This window comes from Chaetodon auriga, chromosome 20 (assembly GCF_051107435.1).
Source record: "Chaetodon auriga isolate fChaAug3 chromosome 20, fChaAug3.hap1, whole genome shotgun sequence".
Lineage (NCBI taxonomy): Eukaryota > Metazoa > Chordata > Actinopteri > Chaetodontiformes > Chaetodontidae > Chaetodon > Chaetodon auriga.
The window spans coordinates 6,641,913-6,663,295 of NC_135093.1; the positions used below are offsets into that span (position 1 = coordinate 6,641,913).

Here is a 21,383-nt window from a genome sequence, read left to right on the forward strand (position 1 = left end):
TTGAGGAGCAGCTGAGTGTTTTGGTGTGTGTGTGTGTGTGTTATTATATGTGTGCATGTGAGGTCTGTGAGAGTGCGTGTGTGAGGGATGTGGACGCAATTAACTTCAGCAGCTAAATAAGACGACGAGTACAGATGATCTGCAGACAGCTGATGATAATTAACTGTTTTCAATCATTTACTGAGGACAAAATATGCAACATTTGCTGTTTTCAGCCACTTTGTGATTTAACGTTTTGGGGGTTTTGGACTGCTGGTCAGACAAAACAGGCAATTTGAAGAGGTCACCTTGGGTTCTGGGAACATGTGGTGAAAATGTGGCTATTTTGAGCCTCTTCATAAGCTAAACAATGATGTGATTAAATGGAAAAAATGAAAAGAATCAGTAGCTTGACTGGTGACATAACGATCACTGTGACAGACTTCAATGACTGCTTTATCATCACGTAGACCACTCTGGCTCTCAAACACCATGGGGTTAGGGTTGGGGGGGTTAGGATTAGGGTCTAAACCACTATGGGGTGAAGCCCAGCTCATCACCATGTACTTGGAGCACTTTCATGGTATTGAAGCAGGCCTCTAGTCGCCCTGAGCAATGAATTACTGAGCACAGCCAACTCTACAGGTTAGTAAATTAACAGCGCTGTAAAATGTGCTCCTTTCAGGACACGCAGGGCAATAAAATAAATTAAGAACAGCACACTGATTAGTAGCTATTCAGTAAAATAACAGCAGCCCAAATGTGCTTCTTCTTTATGGAGGGAGTCCTGGATCCCCCTGTTACGCTGCTGTTTGCCCCTGAGGGAGATTAAAAAAAAAAAAAAGCTCACCACATCCTTCCTGTAGAGCACCTCCAGGATGTCGCTCAGCAGCTGGCAGCAAGCCTTCGGCTCCTCCCGCTTCTCCAGGTGGAACTTCAGCTGGTCCGTCATCAGCGGCAGGAGGATCTCGCGGCAATCTGCGGGGACACCACCAAACACACACGGTGACAACGCCGCTCAACACGCGGAGCAGATGATGGATCGCGCAAGGCGGCGCAGCATATGCTGCCGACACGCTCCCGATGAAGACGCACGCAGCTCGTTAATGGCTTCCTCGCAGCTCGGAGGATTAAATTAAAACAATACACAGAAGGAACTTATTATTTAAACTGAATGTGGCGACAGCACAAAAGCCAATCAGAGCCAAAAACATATTCCTCCTGCCATGTAGGGAAAATAAAACTACCAAAGCGCCAACACTTCAGCTACTTATAGCTCAAGATCAGAGTGAAAAATAGCCAAATTGATCCCTGTGTGTCAGATCTTATGACTTCAGAAAGCATGAACATGTTAAAGAGAAACGGTATTAGATTTATTCCCTCTTTGCACCTGAGAGAGCAAGTCAAGGCAGCACAACACAGCAACTTTCTCACTAACTAAATATTAAAATTCTACACAACGCGCAACCCAACCCAAGCAAAAGAGTCCGGCTGATGTTGATGGTAACATCAAAAAGGGAATTTCCATACGCAGAGGGTAGAGAATTCGGTTGGCGATTGGACACGGAGGACGGCAGCGATAAGCCCGGCAGTATTCTCACGGGGGCAGTCTGCCACAAAATTATCATATTTTTTATTAAACCTTCTGATTTCAATCTTAGTGGCATTTGTGTATGTGTGGGTCATGTTTAAAACCTGGGGACAAATACTGGAGTTAGGCTGGTTCAATTTAGAGGATGGGGAGCATCGGTTAGGGGGTTAAGTGAGTGTTTTATAGATTTCTGGAGAGGAAAGCAATCGCATAACAGTTTTCTGTCCACTTTGAAAAATTGATAACACCTCCGGAAGGCAGGAAACGGAAAGACAAAACTGTAAAAATGTCCCCATGCGGTGCACTGACACATAGCATCGATAGCGATGTCATATTGGAAGAAAAGAGCGAGTTCAAACATCACCAATCAGCCAGCCTGCAGAGACAACAGCCCCCTTCGAATAACAATCAGAGGCACGCTGGCCACGCAGCGATGGATTTCAATTCACGATCAATGCAATCTCTCTGCTCCACAGATAACGCCGCACCTTTAATGAGCCAATCAGCCGGGGCAAAACGAAATTCTAACTTCATTACTCATCAGATCGCACACAAACATGAAGCTTTGCCGGTTGCCAATACTGCTCAAGGCCAGATGATAAGCAGCAGGATGCAACGCATAATGAGCAGCCCGAACTGCGGTGACCTCTTCCCCTCTGACCCGCCGTGCTGAACATGAATCAGACCGCTCGCTGAAGGAGCTACTGTACGATAGATTCCACGAAGACGGGCGAAGAAAGGAAAAGCTTTCATCCCAACGAGCCCCCAAAGCAAACAGACCAGAGTCTTTGACTGAAGAGAGCGTCTCCATGTCTTCAGAAGCTGTTTTCAGTGGAACTGGAGTTAACCATGAGCCATGAAGTCAGAGCTCCACACAGAGCCGTGTAATAAAAGGCTGCTGAATAAATTCTGTAGTAATTGGAAATGGAACAAATAAAGACTCCTGGAGAATTTGAAATTTCATTTTTAATGTCTCGGGCATTAATTAGCTCATCTATTACGCGATGATTCTTGTCTAGAAGTCCCGGAAACCTCTCATAGCCGCTGGACTCCCTTTGAATTGCTTTTAATAATCCTAATGTGAAAATAATTACAGGGAAGATCAGCTAAATATGGGGTCCAAATGATCGATCATTATTTTGCAATTATGTTACAAAATGACACTGATGAGCGGTTGCTGTAAGAGTTTTTGTGGAGAAACACTAAAAAAGACACTCAAGAGGCATCAAGAACAAGCCGGAGGTGTTTGCAGACTGAGACTCTGCAGCTATGGCAGGCCAGGGAGAGTAATCACACCCAACAAAAGAGTTTATCCTCCTATGAGAACAAAAGTGCACCAATATTTGCATGTCGATTCTCATTTTTTAGCTCAATGGCGGCGCAATAGGCAGGTAACACTGTGACCAGAAAATACATGAGGCTTATCCTCTTAAGGATCATTAAACTGCTCTCTCAATTTCACCGCGACCCACCTCATACATTTCCAGACGTATTACGCAGAAAAGAAACTGGGCGGCACAAGATGAAAGGTTGAGCTGACACCTAAATCCGAAGAGTTCACTCTTTGGGGAGCGTGATTGCGCTCTGTAAATGTCATGGCTCTTGTTTCCTGTGTACGAGGAGGCGGCTCGTGTGACGAGCCGACAGGCTGGCCTGAGTGTGGTGCTGCAGGACAGGGCTGGAGGTCTTCAAAATCAGGAATGTTTATCCCCTGATGACCAGGGGCCACACTCACTGCAAAATGACATGGAAATCCAACAGCCATGTCTCTGAATATTCTGTCAGGAGGTGCTGGAAGAAAGCTCACAGCATCACCCAAACTCTCCAGGATGTGTTATTGCACTTTGGACCAAAGTACTGCCACCCTCAAAGCCCCATTATCACAAACACAAGCCCTCCTCAGTGTGGTGGCTCAACACAAACATTTTACCAATGCAAAACTGCGACAGAGTTCAGAGCGTGGACATACGCTCTGACTAAAAAAGCTCCACAAATCATCATCAAATAGCCTCCGATGCCTGATGGCAGCATTGTGGACAGGCCGCGCTGTCACTCACACGAAGCTCTCACTGGCAAACACCTGAAAAGAAACCTTACAGACGCTAAGAGCTTGCCTTGTCACGTGTGAGCTAGCCCTAACACAAAGTGACAGCCATGTCTGCACTGAAGCATTTTTGGTGGAACGGAGCTCTCAAGCCGATACGGCTCAAAGCAAAACTGTGTGTTGTCTCCGTATCGGTGTGTATGTGCTTAGCAATCTTCCAGTGCTTCAACACAAAAGCAAATCTCTTATCTGAGGGCGTCGAACATTGTGTGGAGTGTTTAATACCTTGTTTTTACAGGGGTCCAATCCTCATCCCCTTCACACTCAAACACGCACACATACATGGACATGTGAGCGCACGCGGACATGCACGGGCTTCACTCACACACTGGCAGCAGGCAAGCAGACTGGAACTATCAAGCTAGGCCATGAGCGCTCTCCTCAAACTTCCAGTGCAAACAGATTTTGGACGCTACAGTGATTTCCCCCTTTAACACAGATCAGGAGAGCAGCTGACATATTTGTTCTCTTCAAATGAGCCCATTTGCAAGTGATTTATGCGCCCGTCCCGCTCTCTCCTTTCACAGCGTCAACAGCGAAGGTGACACGACGTCGCGGGCCCCCCTCCCGAATAAAAAAAAAAAAAAAAAGAAGCGAAAAAGCGCTTTCTTTCCTGAGTTCATTAAGTTCTCACCTGCAGCGGGGAACAGCGCGCGCATACCAATCACATTCAACACTCGCTGCATTTCAATTTCAAACGTGCAGGCGAGGCCCGTGGAGAAAGGGATGTCATCTTATTGTCTAAAGGTCTCATTCTGAGCAGAAATAAGCCCATCGAGGACTGAAAAGTACAAAAATGACGCACGCCTTTACACGCCAACAGTTAATATGCTAATCACTGCGCAGCCTACAGGAAAGAAAACACTTCCATCAGTGATCATACTCAATGCATACTGATGAGCGCGCTAACAAACTCCACGCTGAGGACTGAACACCGAGGCTGACTCGTCTTGTTGGGCATTCATTCGCTCGGAGCATTCCGGTACATTTCACCTCGGGGATTGGCTGGCAGGGAACCTTTCAGGGACCACCCGGGGATCAGGATGCATCTAATAATGGCTCCCATGAGCATATGCACTTACTGCAGCTGATTAGACCACCTCAAAACTGCCTGGCTGACTCATTTGCTCATTGCGGCGGCCTTTATCTGTAATAAAACATCTCCAAAGTGGAGCTCAGCTTGATCCTAATGTAAAAAGGACAGATTTACTTGGCAATTAAGCGCTCTCCATCACTAAACGCACACGCACCTTAAAGACTACTGGAGGTGCACAGAGCTGCTGTGTGAACCGAGCAGCAGGACAGGCTGTATCTACAGCACGGCAACAAGTCCTCCTGCTGATCAGCAGGCCATTGGAAAGCATCAGGGAGGCTTGCTTGTCCACAATTACACCAACAGATCAATAGTAATGACCAGAGGAGCGAGCACTGAGCATTGCCCTTCAAGAGTTACTCACTAAACCAGCCACAACACCAATCACACAATTTCATGTTGTACGAAAGGACTAGATCATTATGTTGAGCGCTGAGACATTTACATGGTTATGCTCAATATCAGACATTATTCAGTAGGACAAACATCCCATTACAACTCCCATCTCATCATTTCTTCTCTGTACTTTCATGCTGAACTGAACATCTGCTGATGACGGAGGCAGAGCGCAGCCGTGCGAGCGGGTTGTCCTGTCGTCCACTTCCTCGGCGCTCTGAGGCACGCGCTGTCCCTGCCAGCCACATTAAATCACTGTTGCCATTTTATTGGGTTGGGAACTTTGCATTTAATTTTCCACCATGGGACAGTGTGTGTGTATGTGTGTGTGTGTGTGTTTGTCTCTAAATCATGAGCTAACCTAACGTGGCATCAGAGGACTGCTGCCTCTAGCAAAACGTTTGGCCCCTTGACCGCCACCGGAGTTGTGGCCTGTCCCCTGGATGCCGCAGGCTAGCATGGCTGCAGAGACTGGCCCTCATTAACCATCTATACAAGCCTGCCCTTCATACTTGACATTACTACAGTTCCAGAGCATGGAAGTGTTGTCTGAAAGTGTCGCAGCTGATTGCTGTTGGGATGAGACAAGGTTGGTTTTTGAGGTTTAGTTAGTTGAGTTTTTTTGTCCTTTTAGAAATATTCTTTGTGTCTGCGGCAACTGTCAGATACAAGCACAAAAGAAGAGACATTACAATTAAAAGCAGACGTTTCACAACAAAGAATTAGGAATTCATTACAATGCAAGAGACGCACAGCTCATATCGGCAGGATTTGTTTAATAGAGCTATTCGAGAAGGTATGAAGGAGACAGGGAAAGGGAAATGAGAACAGAGGTGACCTGATAAACACGCTGGGATTAAAGAGTTTAATAAAGAGGAGAGGATGGCTTGAAGAGTGGATAGATGGACATACTGATATTCTGATACAGAAGAGTGCAGGTGACTTTAGCAACAGGAAACTGAACAAGAGGGATCCAGTGACCTTCACTGTGGGCTCACACGGGCTGCCTGCCTCGGGGAGGCAGCTGCTGTGTGTGATTGCCTATATTACTGCATCGTGAGTGAAGGTGCATGCACTGAAGAGCTGTGAGTACTCTGTGTGTGTGTGTGTGTGTGTGTGTGTGTGTGTGTGTGTGTGTGTGTGTGTGTGTGTGTGTGTGTGTGTGTGCGTGCATGCTCTCACCGTGATGAGTAAAGAGATCGCTGTGGACAATGTCAATCAGACAGTCGAGCTTCTGCTTCACCAGGCGACCCAGAGGAACCTTCAGGATGAACTCGGTGAACAGCTTGCTACGGAGACAGAAGGAGGACAATGAAGACGAAAGGTCAAACCGATCAGGCATCCTGGGCAGGTTGACTGCGTCCCATTCGGAGCCATCATCCAAAACGCAATTAAAAGGTCCTGCAAAGCCACACAGGTACTTTTCAGACATTCTGGCTACGGTTGAAGGACACAACAATATATAGGCGAGACAATACAGATTCGTCAGAGGAACTGACCCACGATGAACTCCAGCAACAGCTGGCTAAATAGATTTTGCTAGATCTGATTGGATTAGAGGATAGCAGTCCATGTTGCAGATCAATGACGAGAACAGCGGTTGATTCACAGGAGTTTCGTATTTATGTGATGAAGAACCAAACAGGTGTTTTTGGAGCATTGCACATCTTTCCCAGACTTTAGCTGCTCCTGTCCCAACGTGTTTGAAACATGTTGCTGCATCAGATTCAGAATAAAGAGATATTTACAAAACCCAGTGAATGAGGTCAAACATTATTTTATATTATATTGTCTAAGTACACGTCAAAAAAGGATTAACAAACCATCGTGTTCTGTTGTTTTTATGCTGTGCACAATGTCCCAACATTTTGGAATCAAGGTTGTACGTCGCTGCTGTGATATAAAATGATACATAACTTTAGCTTGGAGGTTTATTACTGACCTTGTGAACAGTAAATTGACCAAAAAAACCTCATCACAAGGTGAAAACAGTCAGAAGCTTTCAGAACCAAGGCTGAGATGTGGCTAAAACCTCCAGATAGCATCCAGTAAGTGACTTTGTGCTGCTAATTCTTTGTCAAACTGTAGGTAACCTGATGAAAGACTTCATCTTTATGGTCTAACTCCAGTTCTGGCTAATAAGAATGAAGCTGGGCTGATTAGAAAAGTCACCAGCATGTTCAATAAACTGACATTGGCGTCAGAGAAATGTCAATCAGGCACAGTCTGTGCACCCTCAGTCCTGAGTATTGAGTGTGTAATCAGCCTGAATAAGTGAAAACACCTGTGAGGGTGTGTGCCACCTTCACCTCCAATGGCTTCAGTGGACTTTAACTGTTGCCTGTCTGTTTCATAAAGCTGCTGTCCTGAAGGAGGCCTACTGCCATTCAACCATATATTTCCAAAGTGTTGATTCATTTCCCAAAGAACACGTCGCTCAGCAAAGATCAAACTATGAGCGTTCAACAGTTCGGAGCCTGAAAGATAAATCCGCATTCATGCGCAGACGTAAAGCTGACAGTTTCCCCCTCAACGAGGAGGACGGATGCTCATTATGCCGGCGAGCTGAGGCTCAAGGAGGAGAGAAAAGGTTCTGGCAGGGGATGAAACACCCCCGCCCCCGAGGCTTCAATTTAGTCGCCTCCAGCTCAGCCGCTCAGCCAGGTCTGCGCAAACAACAGCAACAGCTGATGCCACCTTTGCTCAGGCAGGAGAAAGAGCCAGGCCTGTGATTTAGTGCTCGCTGAACGGACCACAGCTTTCACAATTAAAGCTGAAATCAACCGCTCTTCTCATGTCGACTCCCACTGCATCAAAGATGGCGTGCAGCATGTTGTTTCACCTCAGTGTTACTGAGTGACGATCAGGTAACTTCAACACTGATACTATATATCATTATATTAAGCACAGGTGTGATCCAATAATTCAGTCATTTCCAAATCTTTCCAATCTGTCTCTCCAATTCCACAAAGTCCTACTGGGTGCTGAATCAAAGAAGCTTTAAAATCCCTCTTCCAGGAGCTACTTGGTGTGGGGATCTATTTGTTTCAACTAAATTTCAACTGTGTCTTATCATGAATGACACAGTTAAGACTGAGCACTTCTCGATTCGACTGAAATGAAACAGAATCGGTGTCACCCGGAGAAGGACACACTCAGGTGGATTAAATCAAGAGGGGATGTGAGGAAATAAAATCGCTCAGAGCTGAAAAAGAAGTGGTGCAGGGTAGGCAGGATGGATGGGCTGGAGGACTCAGAGTCTTCCACCTTCGACGGCGGCGGAGTGGAGGCCAGAGGCAGGGATTGGCAGCCCCTGTGTGGCCCAGAATCTGCTGTGGAAATGGCAGCTGCCCAGTTGCTGGACGTGGGCAAATGGAAAGGGGCTCCTTGCTGAGTGCTTGCAATGAACAGGCAAAGTACATTTCAAGGTCTGAAAAATGCCCACATGTAGCAGCACAACATGTGCCAGTCTTTGAGCTGCCAGACAGATCGTTTCAGATGGGAAAATATTGGTTGAAGTAACGTGCAAAAGAGGGTTTCCCCTGAGAGATGTGATGAAGAGGAGGAGGACAGATCCTGTCAGCGTCTTGTTGGATTCATTTAGTAGCTGGATGAAGGTATAAACAACAGCCTCAATCATCAAATAGAAGGGCTCTGCTGTGCGAAATAGTTCTTCTGCTTTGATTTCATGCAAGTGTGTTAAATCCTCCTTCCACCAGCGGCTGCGGAAAACAAAATACGCACCCTTTTTGATCTAACGTGTAAAGTTTTTAATTAATGATGAGATTATTTTAAGATAATCTGACTGAGACGGACCCAACAAGGAGCTCGAACACTTTTCAAAGACTTCATTTCTTATTCAACTTCCCTCCTGACCTTCAACACAAGATATATCTTACATGATTAGGAAAAGAGTAGTTTAGTTTTTATTGATGAACATTAGACTGCTGACCCTCCTGTGTCCTCCCCACTGATGGCTGCACAGGACGCACATTTCAGCGGGAGACAATCGGGACAAAAAGTGTTTTTAAAAGTCTCCTTTGCAGCTGAAAAAGTATCTCACTGAATATATTAAAAAAGCCCATTGCACACATTGCTCCATAAATGAGGTCATTCCATCTTGTTTTCATCCTTTCAGCATCACAGATTAAAGACATTCAAATGGGACAGAAAATCAAGGGCACACCCACGAGGCATTTGTCACAAACGCAGCGTCCTCCCGCTCTGGAACGCTGCCGCCCAGAAACACATGGGAAGCTGTGGTCAAAGGTTACGAAACAAGGTCCTCAGAGATTCACAGTCCATTCACTTCTTCACTCACGTGTCCAATCTAATGTGACGCAATGTGCCTTGAATTCTGCTTTTCTGAAACTTATTATTAGCGCATTCCACTGAAAAGTGGTCTGGGGTGGCGAAAATATTAAGAATCCATGCATGCTACAACCTCAACAATAAGCCTGTGGTTAAACTGACTCCTCTGAGAGCATCAATCAAACCTGACCATTACCGTCTTTGTAAAGGCTGAAATTCACGGCAGAGAAGAAGTCACAAAAAAGTCCTTCAGGTGGACGGATTATCACGTTTTGGTCATCAGAAATATATGATTCAGCCTGTCATACTTCAGGAGTCATTTATTATCAAGACGAGCATTAAGCTGCAGACGTTCACGGCAGGCGGCGTTAACTGAAATGGACACTTGAGTGGAGCAGTCGGTGGGTTTCCGAGGCAGCCTGGGCATGTTTAACCAGCGCCCATCACAGTACAGCCCCTGAATGTTGAGTTGACTAAAAACAGCCAGAGGAGTCAGACAAAAGGGTAATTGGTGCTTCCGCGTCTTTACATCCCATCAGCTTGTTAGGGACACATCCAAACATGAAATTTTAATTCAGGCTTCAAAAATAAAAGCAAACAAAAGCAAGAATTCTCCTTTCATTCTCCAGCATTTGAACATTTTCTAAACACTTGCTTTAATGAGCTGCTGTGATGCTCTTCAGTCTTCAGAAGCTCACAGAAAGATGCAAATTAGAGTCAGGTATTACCCAAAATAAGAGAAGAAACCGAGAACAGGGAGCTGTGCGATCTGCTGGGATGAAGTTCTCCGGCAGTGAACGCCTCTCGCTCAAACTCTGACTGTGTCCTGAGGACATGCAGCGGGTCATGAGAAGTTACCTGAGCTCCTTTGGATCAAACACCAGCTTGACGTCGTTGACGATGGTGGGAATGTACTTCAGCGCGGCACCCTGAACCAGAAAAATAAAAGAAGCAATTAGCAGATTATCAGCAGCTCTTAGTTCATCAGTTCAGTCACTGATTGATATTTAGATGCAGCAGCTCCTTCTCACGTTATGTAATTCAGTGAGTTGTGTGCTGTTGCATTGAGTGAAGTGTAACTGTGTCTTGTAGCTTGATACAGCTGATCCTGTCTCCTCCTTTTCTGCTGCACTGATGAAACAGTGCCTCTCAGGAGCACGCATGCTGTGGGACTGTGAGCCAACAGTTGATGACCAGGATTTTTTCTGCTTTTGTGATGACAGGTATGTTTGGTTTCAATGCCTCTAAGTGGCTACGCTTCATTTACTTCCCTCGGCCTTCCTGAGAGCAGGGCGTGCATCTCTCTGCGCTGACACCTCGATAGAAACAGCTAGATGGGATCTACGTTAGCCCATCGATACGATAGCAAAGTCATCATGTGCGAGCACCCAGCGGCTGATTACAGAGCCATCCATTAATAACGGGAACGATTACCCGAGCTGACACTTCCCTCTCTAACCGACTGCTGCTAAATGCCGGCCAAGGTGGGTTGGGGTGTTTATACAGCATCTGTGCAAATTAGCAGCAGTGCCAGTCTGTCTCATGCAGGTCGATTAGCCGTAGCGATGTAGCACACTGCACGTCACCTGCTACTGTTTGTTGCTGAGTTTATGCCTGGAAATATGTGAGAGGTAATTATAGGTGTTAAAAAAAATGGTCGCAGGCTTCATTGAATGTAATGATGTGAAAGAAGCCAGAAAGTCTGTCTGGAGAGGAGTTTTCTGAACATCTGGACATAGCTGTGACCTCTAAATAAAATCCTGCTTTACTCTCATCCCAAAGGATATTTTTTACCGCTTTAATATGCAAAACTCAACACCTGAACCTCTGTCTGCAGACAAAGGGAAGGCGAAGGTGTCCTGACTTTGTAATCCTGGCCCTTTCTGCTAAAAAGCCATTTCAACGGAGCGTCTTTTCTTACGTTGTGCAGGGACGTGTTGCGTCTGCTGCTCATATATGAGCCTCACACTCAACAGACGCATGCATTCGTCCGTGTGTTTTTAGAAGTTCCTGCTGCGCGTGTGTCAGTCTGTCCAGATGTTCATCAGCATCAGGATTCAGACTTGAGGTATGATGGGACTGCTCATTAGCTTCCACCTGTCACAGTTGCTTTCACAAGGGCGGACTTGGGAAGAAACCAGGATTCCTCGCTTTCATGCCCGTTCCTCAAGATCAGTTTTTAATTTACTGACAGTAAAGCTAATATCTCACCCAATTACACAGCAACTGACTCCTAATTGACTCCTGAGCTTCTCCTATGGTTGAGCGTGCACATGGATCTACTGTAGGTGTGCCAAGGTGCATGTACACTGATTATGTTATCTCGAAAAGCATAGGTGCGTGCGCACGAGCGTGTGTGCGCATGTGCGGCTGTGGAGCGTACGTGTTTGTTTCCGAGCTGCAGTCGCTGAGTTTGGGGTCAAGGACGATGAAATGAAAACACAATGGAGAGAGCTTAAAGGCGGACGGAGCCAGGCAGTGCAATAAATACCTTAAGGAGCAGCTACAAAGCAGAAGGCCAGAGGAGCCCCAGACCACAGGACAGTCAAGGTCAGAGTGAAACGGAAAGAGAGGAAAAACACAAACACACATATAGAAAGCACAAGACAAGAGGAACAACACAGGACAGACACATATGATGTGCAGGTGCAAGAACAATCTGAAACGCCTGAACGCCCTCCTTCCATCCAATGAACAACAAATACAGTAAGTCACCTTGACCAGCATTTAAAATTCAGCCTGCAGTGCCTGAGACTACAATCACTCCATGAAGAAACAAAAGAAGGCCTATTGAGGAGTCTCGCCTTGCTAAAGTACATATATTTATATAATACAGGCATGCAGTAAAATACAGTGCTCAGTTTTTCAGAGTTATATTTTTTTGAGACCAAGACCAAACTTTTTTTCTTCTCAAATAGAAAAAATAAACCATACAAGACTACATTATATAAAACTAAAATCAGCTAAATTTCTGATTTAAATTAGGACACATATGATCAGAGAATAAGTAAAGAACACTAAGAATATGATAAAGCGTTGCAGAGTTTGGCTTTGGGTTTCTGCAGATGCATTTTGGTCTGTGTCTAAAAAACATTAAGGTCCCTGACGGAGGCAAAATCTTCAAGGAACAGTTCAATATTTTGGGAAATACACTTAATTGCTTTCCTATCTGGAGTTAGATGAGGAGATTCATACCACTCTCATATCTGTACAGTAAACACTGTATGAACCTACAGTGCCAGCAGCAAGCTAGCTTAGCTCAGGTAGCAGGGCAGGGGTGAAATGCTTATCTCACAATTCAATATTATCTCAAGAGGCGGGTGTCGATTCTACAAGTACTGCGATTAGATATCAAAATGAACCGCAGTTTTTGTTTGCTTTTTTTAACACTAGACCACGGGAAAAAGTTGAGTCATGCACTTCTAGAGACTGTTTATCGCGAGCCGTATTTCCAAAAACAGAGCACATCACATCAGTCTTTGTGAGTTTTACTTCAGCAGCTATACGTTGTCACACTGCACATAAAAGTGATTCACGACATTCTTTTTGAAGCAGCTGTTCCTGCTCATCAAGCTAGTGCTAGAAGAATAATATACTGAATATGAGGGAATTTTGAGTGTGAGTTTTGACCCTCAGAGGTTGCTGTAAGTTTGAGCACAGGCTGGTTTATATTAAGCATGTGAAGAACAATGCATCCACCTCTTTCCAGTCTTATGCTAAGCTAAGATAACCGGCTGTGCCTTCATATTTATCACTGAGACATAACAGAGGTGTCAATCTTCTCATCTAGCTCGAAGAAAGAAAGCAAAAAAGTATTTTTCCCAACATGCTGCACTGTTCCTTTGACCTACATAACATGCCTTGCAATACACCTCCTTTCATTGTATGTGCAGCCCTAACAAGGTGACACAGAGAACAAACGAGAGCGAGGATGAGGAAATTCTGCACAGACGTGACAAAGGTGAAGAAAACAAATACAGCAGGACATAAAGAACATCACTGAGCAGGAGGAACCCTTCCACTAATGTAGAAAAAGCTGCATCGAACAAGACGTGCATCCCCAATTACAGAGCATGTCATCCAAAGCAAATCACAGCAGATTTATTTACTATTCACACAGCAGCAGTTATTTACTATTCATGCAGCAGCAGATACTTCTTGGCACGCGGCTTGAGCGATAGCATGCAGTTGGACTTGTGTGAAAGTCCGCCTACCTTCACCATGCCAGTGTTCTCTGAATTACTGTTCATCATGTCATTAAAGGATGTGAAAAGGTTCCTCAAGGACTCCATGAAGTCGGCCTCTCCTTTGTTCTCATAGAGCCTGGGAGGAGATGAAGTAGAGAATTACATTGGCAGATGATCACAAGGCTGTTGTTTGTTTCATCCCTGTGTAAACAGCCCCGCCCGCGGTGGAAATGACAGGAGTTTGATGCTTCCCTGTTAAATCATTAAAAGCAGCCAGCAGAAAGGCCCGTGTGTGTGGATGCGTGTGTGTGTTATCAATGCTAATATTATTGGATCAGAACCACAGACATCACTCTTGCTGCCAGCCGGATTAGCATTTAAAACAACATGACAAGACCCCGAAGCACCTGCCTGCTGCCATGCGGAAACAAAAATCAGAAAAATTAATGATCTATGCTAATGACTCTCCTGGAACACTACACGAGGACCAGAAAGCAAATGCCACGCAAGGGTTCAGTGGCTTTACTTTCTGATCTGTCTGGGACGCAGTATTACAAATGTCTCTGCTGTTAGCTGCCAAGCGGCTGCAGTCGCTAAAAGCCAATTATGACAGAACAATTGTAAAGGAAAAAAAAAAAAAAAAAAAAAAACTTCCTTCAATTTTTAAGTGCACGGGAACACAAAGCAGGACTTCCTCCATAATCCCCCCAAAAATGCAAATGCCTTTCATCCCACTTGCAGAGCCCATAAATCTCCACAAACTGGGTATTAACTGTAAATGAGCCATGTTGTGCTCGCTGCAAAGTGTCAACCGCTGAGATTTAAAGGCAGGTCAAAGAGGGGTGAAGTGTTCAGATTGCTCCCACCGCATCAGATTTCACTGGCTCTCTTCCAGAGAGGTGGGTTTTTGTGGCGCTGCAATCTCTCAGGAGGCCGCGGGTATTACATGGTCCGGGATAGTCACTGTTCAGGGCTTACAGAAATCATAGGATTAGAGGCATCCATCTCATGGCTCCCACAACAACAATTACTTAAAGCTGCTTCTCACCTGCAGCACCGAGCGGCAGATTGAGCTCCGGACAGCCACACCAGTCTCAAGTCGCGGGGGGAAAGTGTGTGATTAGGGCGTCTCCGCTGCCGTTTCATAGATATCTTCCACTGCCCGCAATGAAAAGCTGAGCATGTGCTGGAGTAGCCTCGCCGCATTCTAGTGAGAGCCGCATGAAAGGCTTCAACACACAGTCTAACTCAGCAACGAAGGCCCAACGGACCTGATTCTGGCAACCAACCAGAGAAATTGCTCCAACAACAACAGAACACAGGCAGCACTTTAAGATCGGAGCTTTTCCATTATCCTCCGAAAAGAAACCACTTGCCACACGCTGAGAACACGGACAGCCCCACGAGCGACGTCGCTGTAGTGTGATGTGCGAGGTGAAGGACGGAGCGTCCTCCAGACAACGGACGGAAAACCAATCAAACTCGGCACACTCAATTAGACCAGGATCATACATCAGCCCCTCAGCCGCCAGCCGCCTCGTTCCGTGGGCTCTACGACATTATCATCCACTGAGCGTCCCGGCAGCCAATTAAAAACACATCCACAGAAATTACCTCAACCATCCACTTTTACCTGCTCCAGCTTTACTCCAATATTGACTTTTATTATGAAATAACACTGAAACCAAAGTATTATTTAAGGAACAACCGCAGCAATAAAGTGAGACGTGTAAAAACTCCTGAAGAGACCCAAATCAAAACTGCATCCAGGAAGTATTTCAACCTTGTATTTAACTCCAACAGCAGTCAGAGGACATTATGTGTCAGTTAATCCCGCCACCACGACGTACAGTGATTCAACATCAGTGCAGATATATGAAAATGTCTAGATATGTATTCATCCAGGTTATCAACATTTCCCCTGCCTTCATCAGAGCATCTCAGTGTGTGCGTGTGACGCGTGCATCAGGACGTACTGGTTGAACAGGACCCTGGACCGGACGATGAACTTGAAGATGTACTCCAGAGCCTTCATGGCCTTCAGCAGCTGTTCTGTCAGCTTCTCCGCGTTGTCCACGTAGTTCTTCAGGACTTTGGTCAGCTTCCTGCAAACACAACGCCACACAGCTGCCGCTCATCACAACACGGTGCGGATTTTGCTCTTAAAGCGTCCTCGTGTGCAGGGTAATTAACTCACGTGTATGCCAGAGTGGCGCTGAAATGCTTTCGAATGTAGGTCTCCAGAACAGGGTTAAAGTGCTGGAACTTTCTGTCGGCTATGAGCCCAATTATGAACACCTGTCAGAGAACAAAGACACGCTCATTAAAATGTAAACCGCGCGGCTTGTAATGGAGAGCAGGAAAAACTGTCTGTCTTCCTCAATATGCTGAAAACGATTGGGAAATTAAACCAGATTGCATTTGAGCAGAAAGCCATTTTCTCTCAATTCTCTAGCCTGTAGATAATCTGGGACACCAGACAACACAATTTCTACCTCCTCCGCCTGAAAGAGAAAACAGTTCTTTGGAGATGTAACCCATGATGTTAGGCGATGGCACGCTAGATGGGATTCTGCCAGATACATTGTCGACTCACTGGCTATAAATACTTGATTGAATACATGATAGCGTTATGTAATGAAAATTCCAGCAGGCTAATTTCGCTTTGCCTTCTTCCAGCTCTATCTTGGAGGAAAATGAGACCTTTAATGTGAGACAAACAACATTAATGAAAATGCTACCCCGGCGCTACAGATTCATGCAGCTCAAGCCAGAAATGACACCACATGAAACGCACTGTGTCTGCGCTTCCCTCTGCCGGTGATGAGCCCAGCTCTTGTTTGCAAATGACAGGGAACAATTTGTGAACTACAACCCCGATTCCAGAAAGTTCAAACTCTGTGTGAAACATAAATAAAGCAGAATGCAATCATTTGCACACAAACTGTGTTTACTGAAAACAATTTTACGAAGTGTTCCTGAGCCCCTGTAGTAACAGCCTTCATCCAGTCATGTGTTCACAAAGTGGTGAACCTCGCTCCATCCTCGCTCGTGAACCACTGAGCCTTTCCAGGATGCCCCTTTCATACCCAATCATGACACTATCACCTGTTACCAATCAACCTGTTTTCCTGTGGAATGATCCAAACAGGTGTTTTCAGAGTATTGCACCACTTTCCCAGTCAAACTCAAATTCAGAATAAGCAGATATTTACAAAAACAACAATTTCAATTGAGTCTGTGTAAAAACGGATTAGGAAATGATCACATTCTGTTTTATTTATGTTGTACACAACGTCCCAACCTTTTAAACTATATACAGTGCAGTGGAGAGTGAAATATTTGCATAATCTAGCACAGGAGATGTAACATGAGACAGCAAAGTACTGACTTTGGTGTTAGAGAGTGTTCACATCCACACTGTTAACTTCAACTGTAGAAACCATTTTATAACCAGAAACCTTAAGTCCAGCCCTGTGTGAGCCTTTCATTTTAAATCCAGCATGCTGGAGCACACAACCAAAACAACAAAAAGCCCCAAATACTTGTGGACTGCACTGCAATGCTGTGAAGAGAGATGCAGGTGAGGAAGCTTCCTCCCAGGCGCACCCCTGGCACACACTCAACACTCCTGTGGGGATTTAAGGCGTGTGCTCTGGCTGCGTTTGCCCTCGCGAAGTGAAGATGTCCCTGTTCTTCTCTGGCACACAGACGCTGTTTGAAACTTAAAAATGATTCTTTACGGCATCAACAAATAATGCTCAAACACACAGTACACAAGAAATAATCATGATGAATATTCCCTATTCTCATGATAGCTGGATGGTTTACTTTTCTCTTGTTAGACCTTGCAGGTTAAATCGACAACTGAAGGTGCAGACAAATAACACAAACCGGTTTCGTTGTGAAATCAACCCCACATGAATGAATCTATGGCAGCGCACAGAGCAGAGAAAAGGTTGGAGCGTATGAAGGGTCTAACAGCAGAGTGCTTATCCCGACTGAGAGGAACCTCTGCTGCTCTGACTTCTGCTCCGCTGTAGCTTCTTTGCTTACCAAGGCATCGAACACCAGGGTGTCAAAAGTGTCACTGTCAGAGTTCTCCATCATGATGTTGAAGAGAGCATCCAGGGTGTCTTGCAGGAACTAAAATGACAGATGCACAGCAAGTTACAGCAGGTCAAATAAAATGTAACCCGGCACCCAAAAAAAACATGGCTCACACTTTATATTAAGGCACACACATTCAGCATTAACTAGCTGCTTATTAGCATTAGCACATTAGTAGCACATTGGCTCTTTATTAATCATTGTAAAGCACTTATTAATGCCTTATTCTGCATGATCACATTCTACATCTATTAGGCATCAACTTAGAGTTTTTTCCTCAATAACATCCTAATTACTGCTTATTGATAGTAAGTGAGGAAGTTGTTGTACATGAATTATGATCTTCGTGAGAGATGTGCACGGAGAGTCTCAATCACACCGCAAAAAGGCAAAGCTGCTTCCACTGCTCTTTCGAATCAATCTAATAATCATTTTCGCATCCAGCTGCTGACGCCAAAGTGATAAATGACCCGAGCCCGAGTGAATTTATCTGTCATGTCGAGAGGAACGCGACGTAAAAATCACAACAACGAAATAAGACACACAAAGATAGAAGATGACGAGCACGGACCTTTGTGGGATGTTTACACCATTTTTGAGAGTGGAAGCAGAAAATGAGGAGATGTGGACACAAATACATCCCAGTTAGAGCTGGGTGATACATTTCAAATCATTATCGGAACATGAATGTTTTTTCAATGCAGATCAGGACATGAATCCACTGAGAGTTGATAACCAATAATCCTGAATTCTTCTCAAGTCCTAATCCTAAATACTACGAATGCAGCCATGTTGAATACGAGCTCTCAAGCATCCCGTATGCAGCAAGTACACTAAAGCTCTGACAGCTCGGCACATCACGCACCCTCCGCTGCTGTTAACACAAGCCAGTACGGTTCTATGAGGACAGTAATAATTTCCCTGTCAGCGGCACCTCAAGAAACACTAACTACGTACACCCTTCCTCTCTGGGGAAACATGCTCCATTTACTCAGCCAATTCTGAGGCAATGTGAAAACAAATGTAAAGGCGTCGGACACACAGATATCCGTCCACACTGTGCTTGGTCTGTCAGCTCAGGATGGATGAGATGCATCGTGTTCTCGTGGAGAAACAAACACGGCGAGTTTGAAGCACCCTTCAATCTCAAACGGGCCAGAGACGGGGGGGGGGGGGGGGGGGGCTGTTTGCTCAAACTGGTACATTAGGGAGATGGAAAAATGGCTTTAATGATAAAAACACAACCTAAAAAAAAAAAAGATTCATCATATAATCTTTGTGCACAACATCTGACACATACGCCCATAACAATGTACTGATAAAATGCCTTTTAAATGCCGGATGAAAACATTGTCTAATTGCAGACCAACAGCCTCAGAGAGCTTTGGAGAGATCGAGCACTAATGTGGTGGTAATAACAATCACACCCCTGCGGTTTAATGAACTGGTCCAGCTGTGGTTGACGCGTCTATCTGGCCTGATCAAAACTGTGTGGGTGAAGGACTTCCTCTGATACACTGCAATCTGCCAGCCCCCCCCCCCCAAAAAAACTCTCTCCAGAGAGTGATTTATTCATCTGCCCCATGCTGAGCACTTAAAGGGCCTCTGCCTATACTTCTGACAGCAGGTCATCTCCTCCCCGTCTGCACGCCGTGTGTGGCGCTATGTGCTCCCTCCTCGCAGCAGACATCAAAAAAGAAGCTAGCGACTGGTTCCTTCAGACAGGCGGTGAAATCATTTGTGAAATTTGCCCAGACGCTGCAGTAAGGATTGTGTTTAGCTGTTAAGATCAAAAGGATGAGGTGCGTCTTCCATGCAGCAATTAAAAAAGGAGCTTTAATAAAGATCATTAGTTTGTTTTTGTTCCGGCTCTGAGTGCACCGCAGCTTCCTGAGAAAACAAAGACAGCAGCGCAGTCGGCACGACGACGCTCGCCCTCTGACCTTGACGACCTCGCCACCTTCCACCTTCATCAGCTGATGGAGGTTCTGCTGCAGCAGGCTGGTGTTGGAGCGCCACTTCAGCAGGCCGAGGAGGTCCACTGGAAAAAAAAAATAAAAAAAGCTATTACTACAAGGCACAGCAGTGAGACCATCCTGCCAATGGTAATGCAGTGTGAAGAAAGATGGAGAGGCTGCGAGAAACAACAATTAAGGCTGAATATTTGAATTCATTGAGGGACTAATGAGGGTCAGTCGATTGTTGAAGATGTTTCCCTCAAACACACACACGAACAGCTGTGTTTCAGTCATTTCTGGGGACCCTAACCCTCACATTAAACTAAACCTGACCTTAACTCAAGCTTAAATCTTCATCCTAAAATGTAATGATTGATATTATGGGGAGTAGCATTTTGTCCCCATAAGGAAGGCAAGTCCCCGCAATGTGACACTGTCCTCACAATATGAGTAACACTCGTGTACTTGTAAGGACCCTCACTGACATGACGCATTAAGTCTTAAGCCTAACCCTTAGCCTAACACTAACCTAAATCTAGTTCTAGCCTAACCCTTAAAATCAAGCCTGAACCTTCAAACAGGCCTGTGAAGCTGTGAGGACCAGCCAAAATGTACTCGCTTTGCAAAAATATCATCATTATGTAGCAAGTACAAGTGTATATATATACACACACACGCATGCACGCACATGTGCACACACGCACACACACACATCAGTTTGTAAATTTTCCAAACACGGCATCAGTCATTCTATTAGATCTCTTACTTTAATCATGGAAAATGAATTTAGGCACAAGAGGATGAGTCATGATGTGATTAATCAAGCTCGAGGGAGCGTTCGTTCAGAACACCTCTGGCAGATTATCAAATTTTTAAAATGCACTCATGTGGATTTGTTCCAGCGTTGTGTAAACCAGCACTGTGAGCGGCAGTCAGATCGCTGCTCGGGACAGAAGACGTCTATCTTTTAAAGAGGTGGCGACACTGAGTGTTGGGAGACACGAGTCAGTCAACTTCAGCAGTTGTTAACATCAGGATGAGTTTACGAGTCTGTGTGTGAAACAGGTGTCTAATGCGTTTCATGGCTCTGAGGCAGCTTTGTCAAACCCAGGGGATGTCATTGGGGTGATCTCGTGTCGAGCTTGGAGATTACACGCCTCCGCTGCATCGATTTTCCCTCCGTGGAAGTGCAACACTGAAAAGCTGGAATATTTCTTTAACTCGTCAGTCCAGTCTAGTGCCCAAAGCCCATCACAGAGCTCAAGGTGACATCCTCAAATTTTTTGTTTTGAGTATCCAAAACCAACAAGAACTCAATTTACAGTAATATTTACCAGAGAAAAGCAGCAACTCGTCACATTAGAGAGGCTCGGAGTCCATTTGCATTTGCATAAAAATAATATGTTTGATAATTCATCAATTATCAAAGAAATAATTGTCTCAGCTACAGTCCAGTCCTGATGTAAGAGACACATTGAGGTTTATGACCTGCCTGCATTACTTACTTACTCACTTCCTGGGACCCTCAACTCTAGCTGCTCCCTCTTCTTCACCTTGTCTGATTGGCTGGAGTCAATCAAGCATGGCGACACCGTGATGAATGCCTATCATCCGCAACCTGACGACCTATCGCGGATCGGTCACCAGCCCCTGA

The 21,383-nt window shown here is 45.2% G+C and overlaps 1 protein-coding gene across 2 annotated transcripts in view; it reads right to left on the bottom strand.

Annotated features, from left to right (window-relative positions):
- dock1 (dedicator of cytokinesis 1) overlaps positions 1-21,383 on the bottom strand; it is a 173,519-nt gene that overhangs the window by 108,898 nt on the left and 43,238 nt on the right. For both annotated transcript variants that reach the window (XM_076759720.1, XM_076759719.1), the window contains exons 19-26: positions 19,715-19,812; positions 17,718-17,807; positions 15,859-15,959; positions 15,638-15,766; positions 13,689-13,797; positions 10,333-10,403; positions 6,346-6,452; positions 830-957 (exon numbers count right to left, since the gene is read on the bottom strand). In XM_076759720.1, coding sequence (XP_076615835.1) covers positions 830-957; positions 6,346-6,452; positions 10,333-10,403; positions 13,689-13,797; positions 15,638-15,766; positions 15,859-15,959; positions 17,718-17,807; positions 19,715-19,812 — 833 coding nt within the window. The remainder of the gene's footprint in view (positions 1-829; positions 958-6,345; positions 6,453-10,332; positions 10,404-13,688; positions 13,798-15,637; positions 15,767-15,858; positions 15,960-17,717; positions 17,808-19,714; positions 19,813-21,383) is intronic.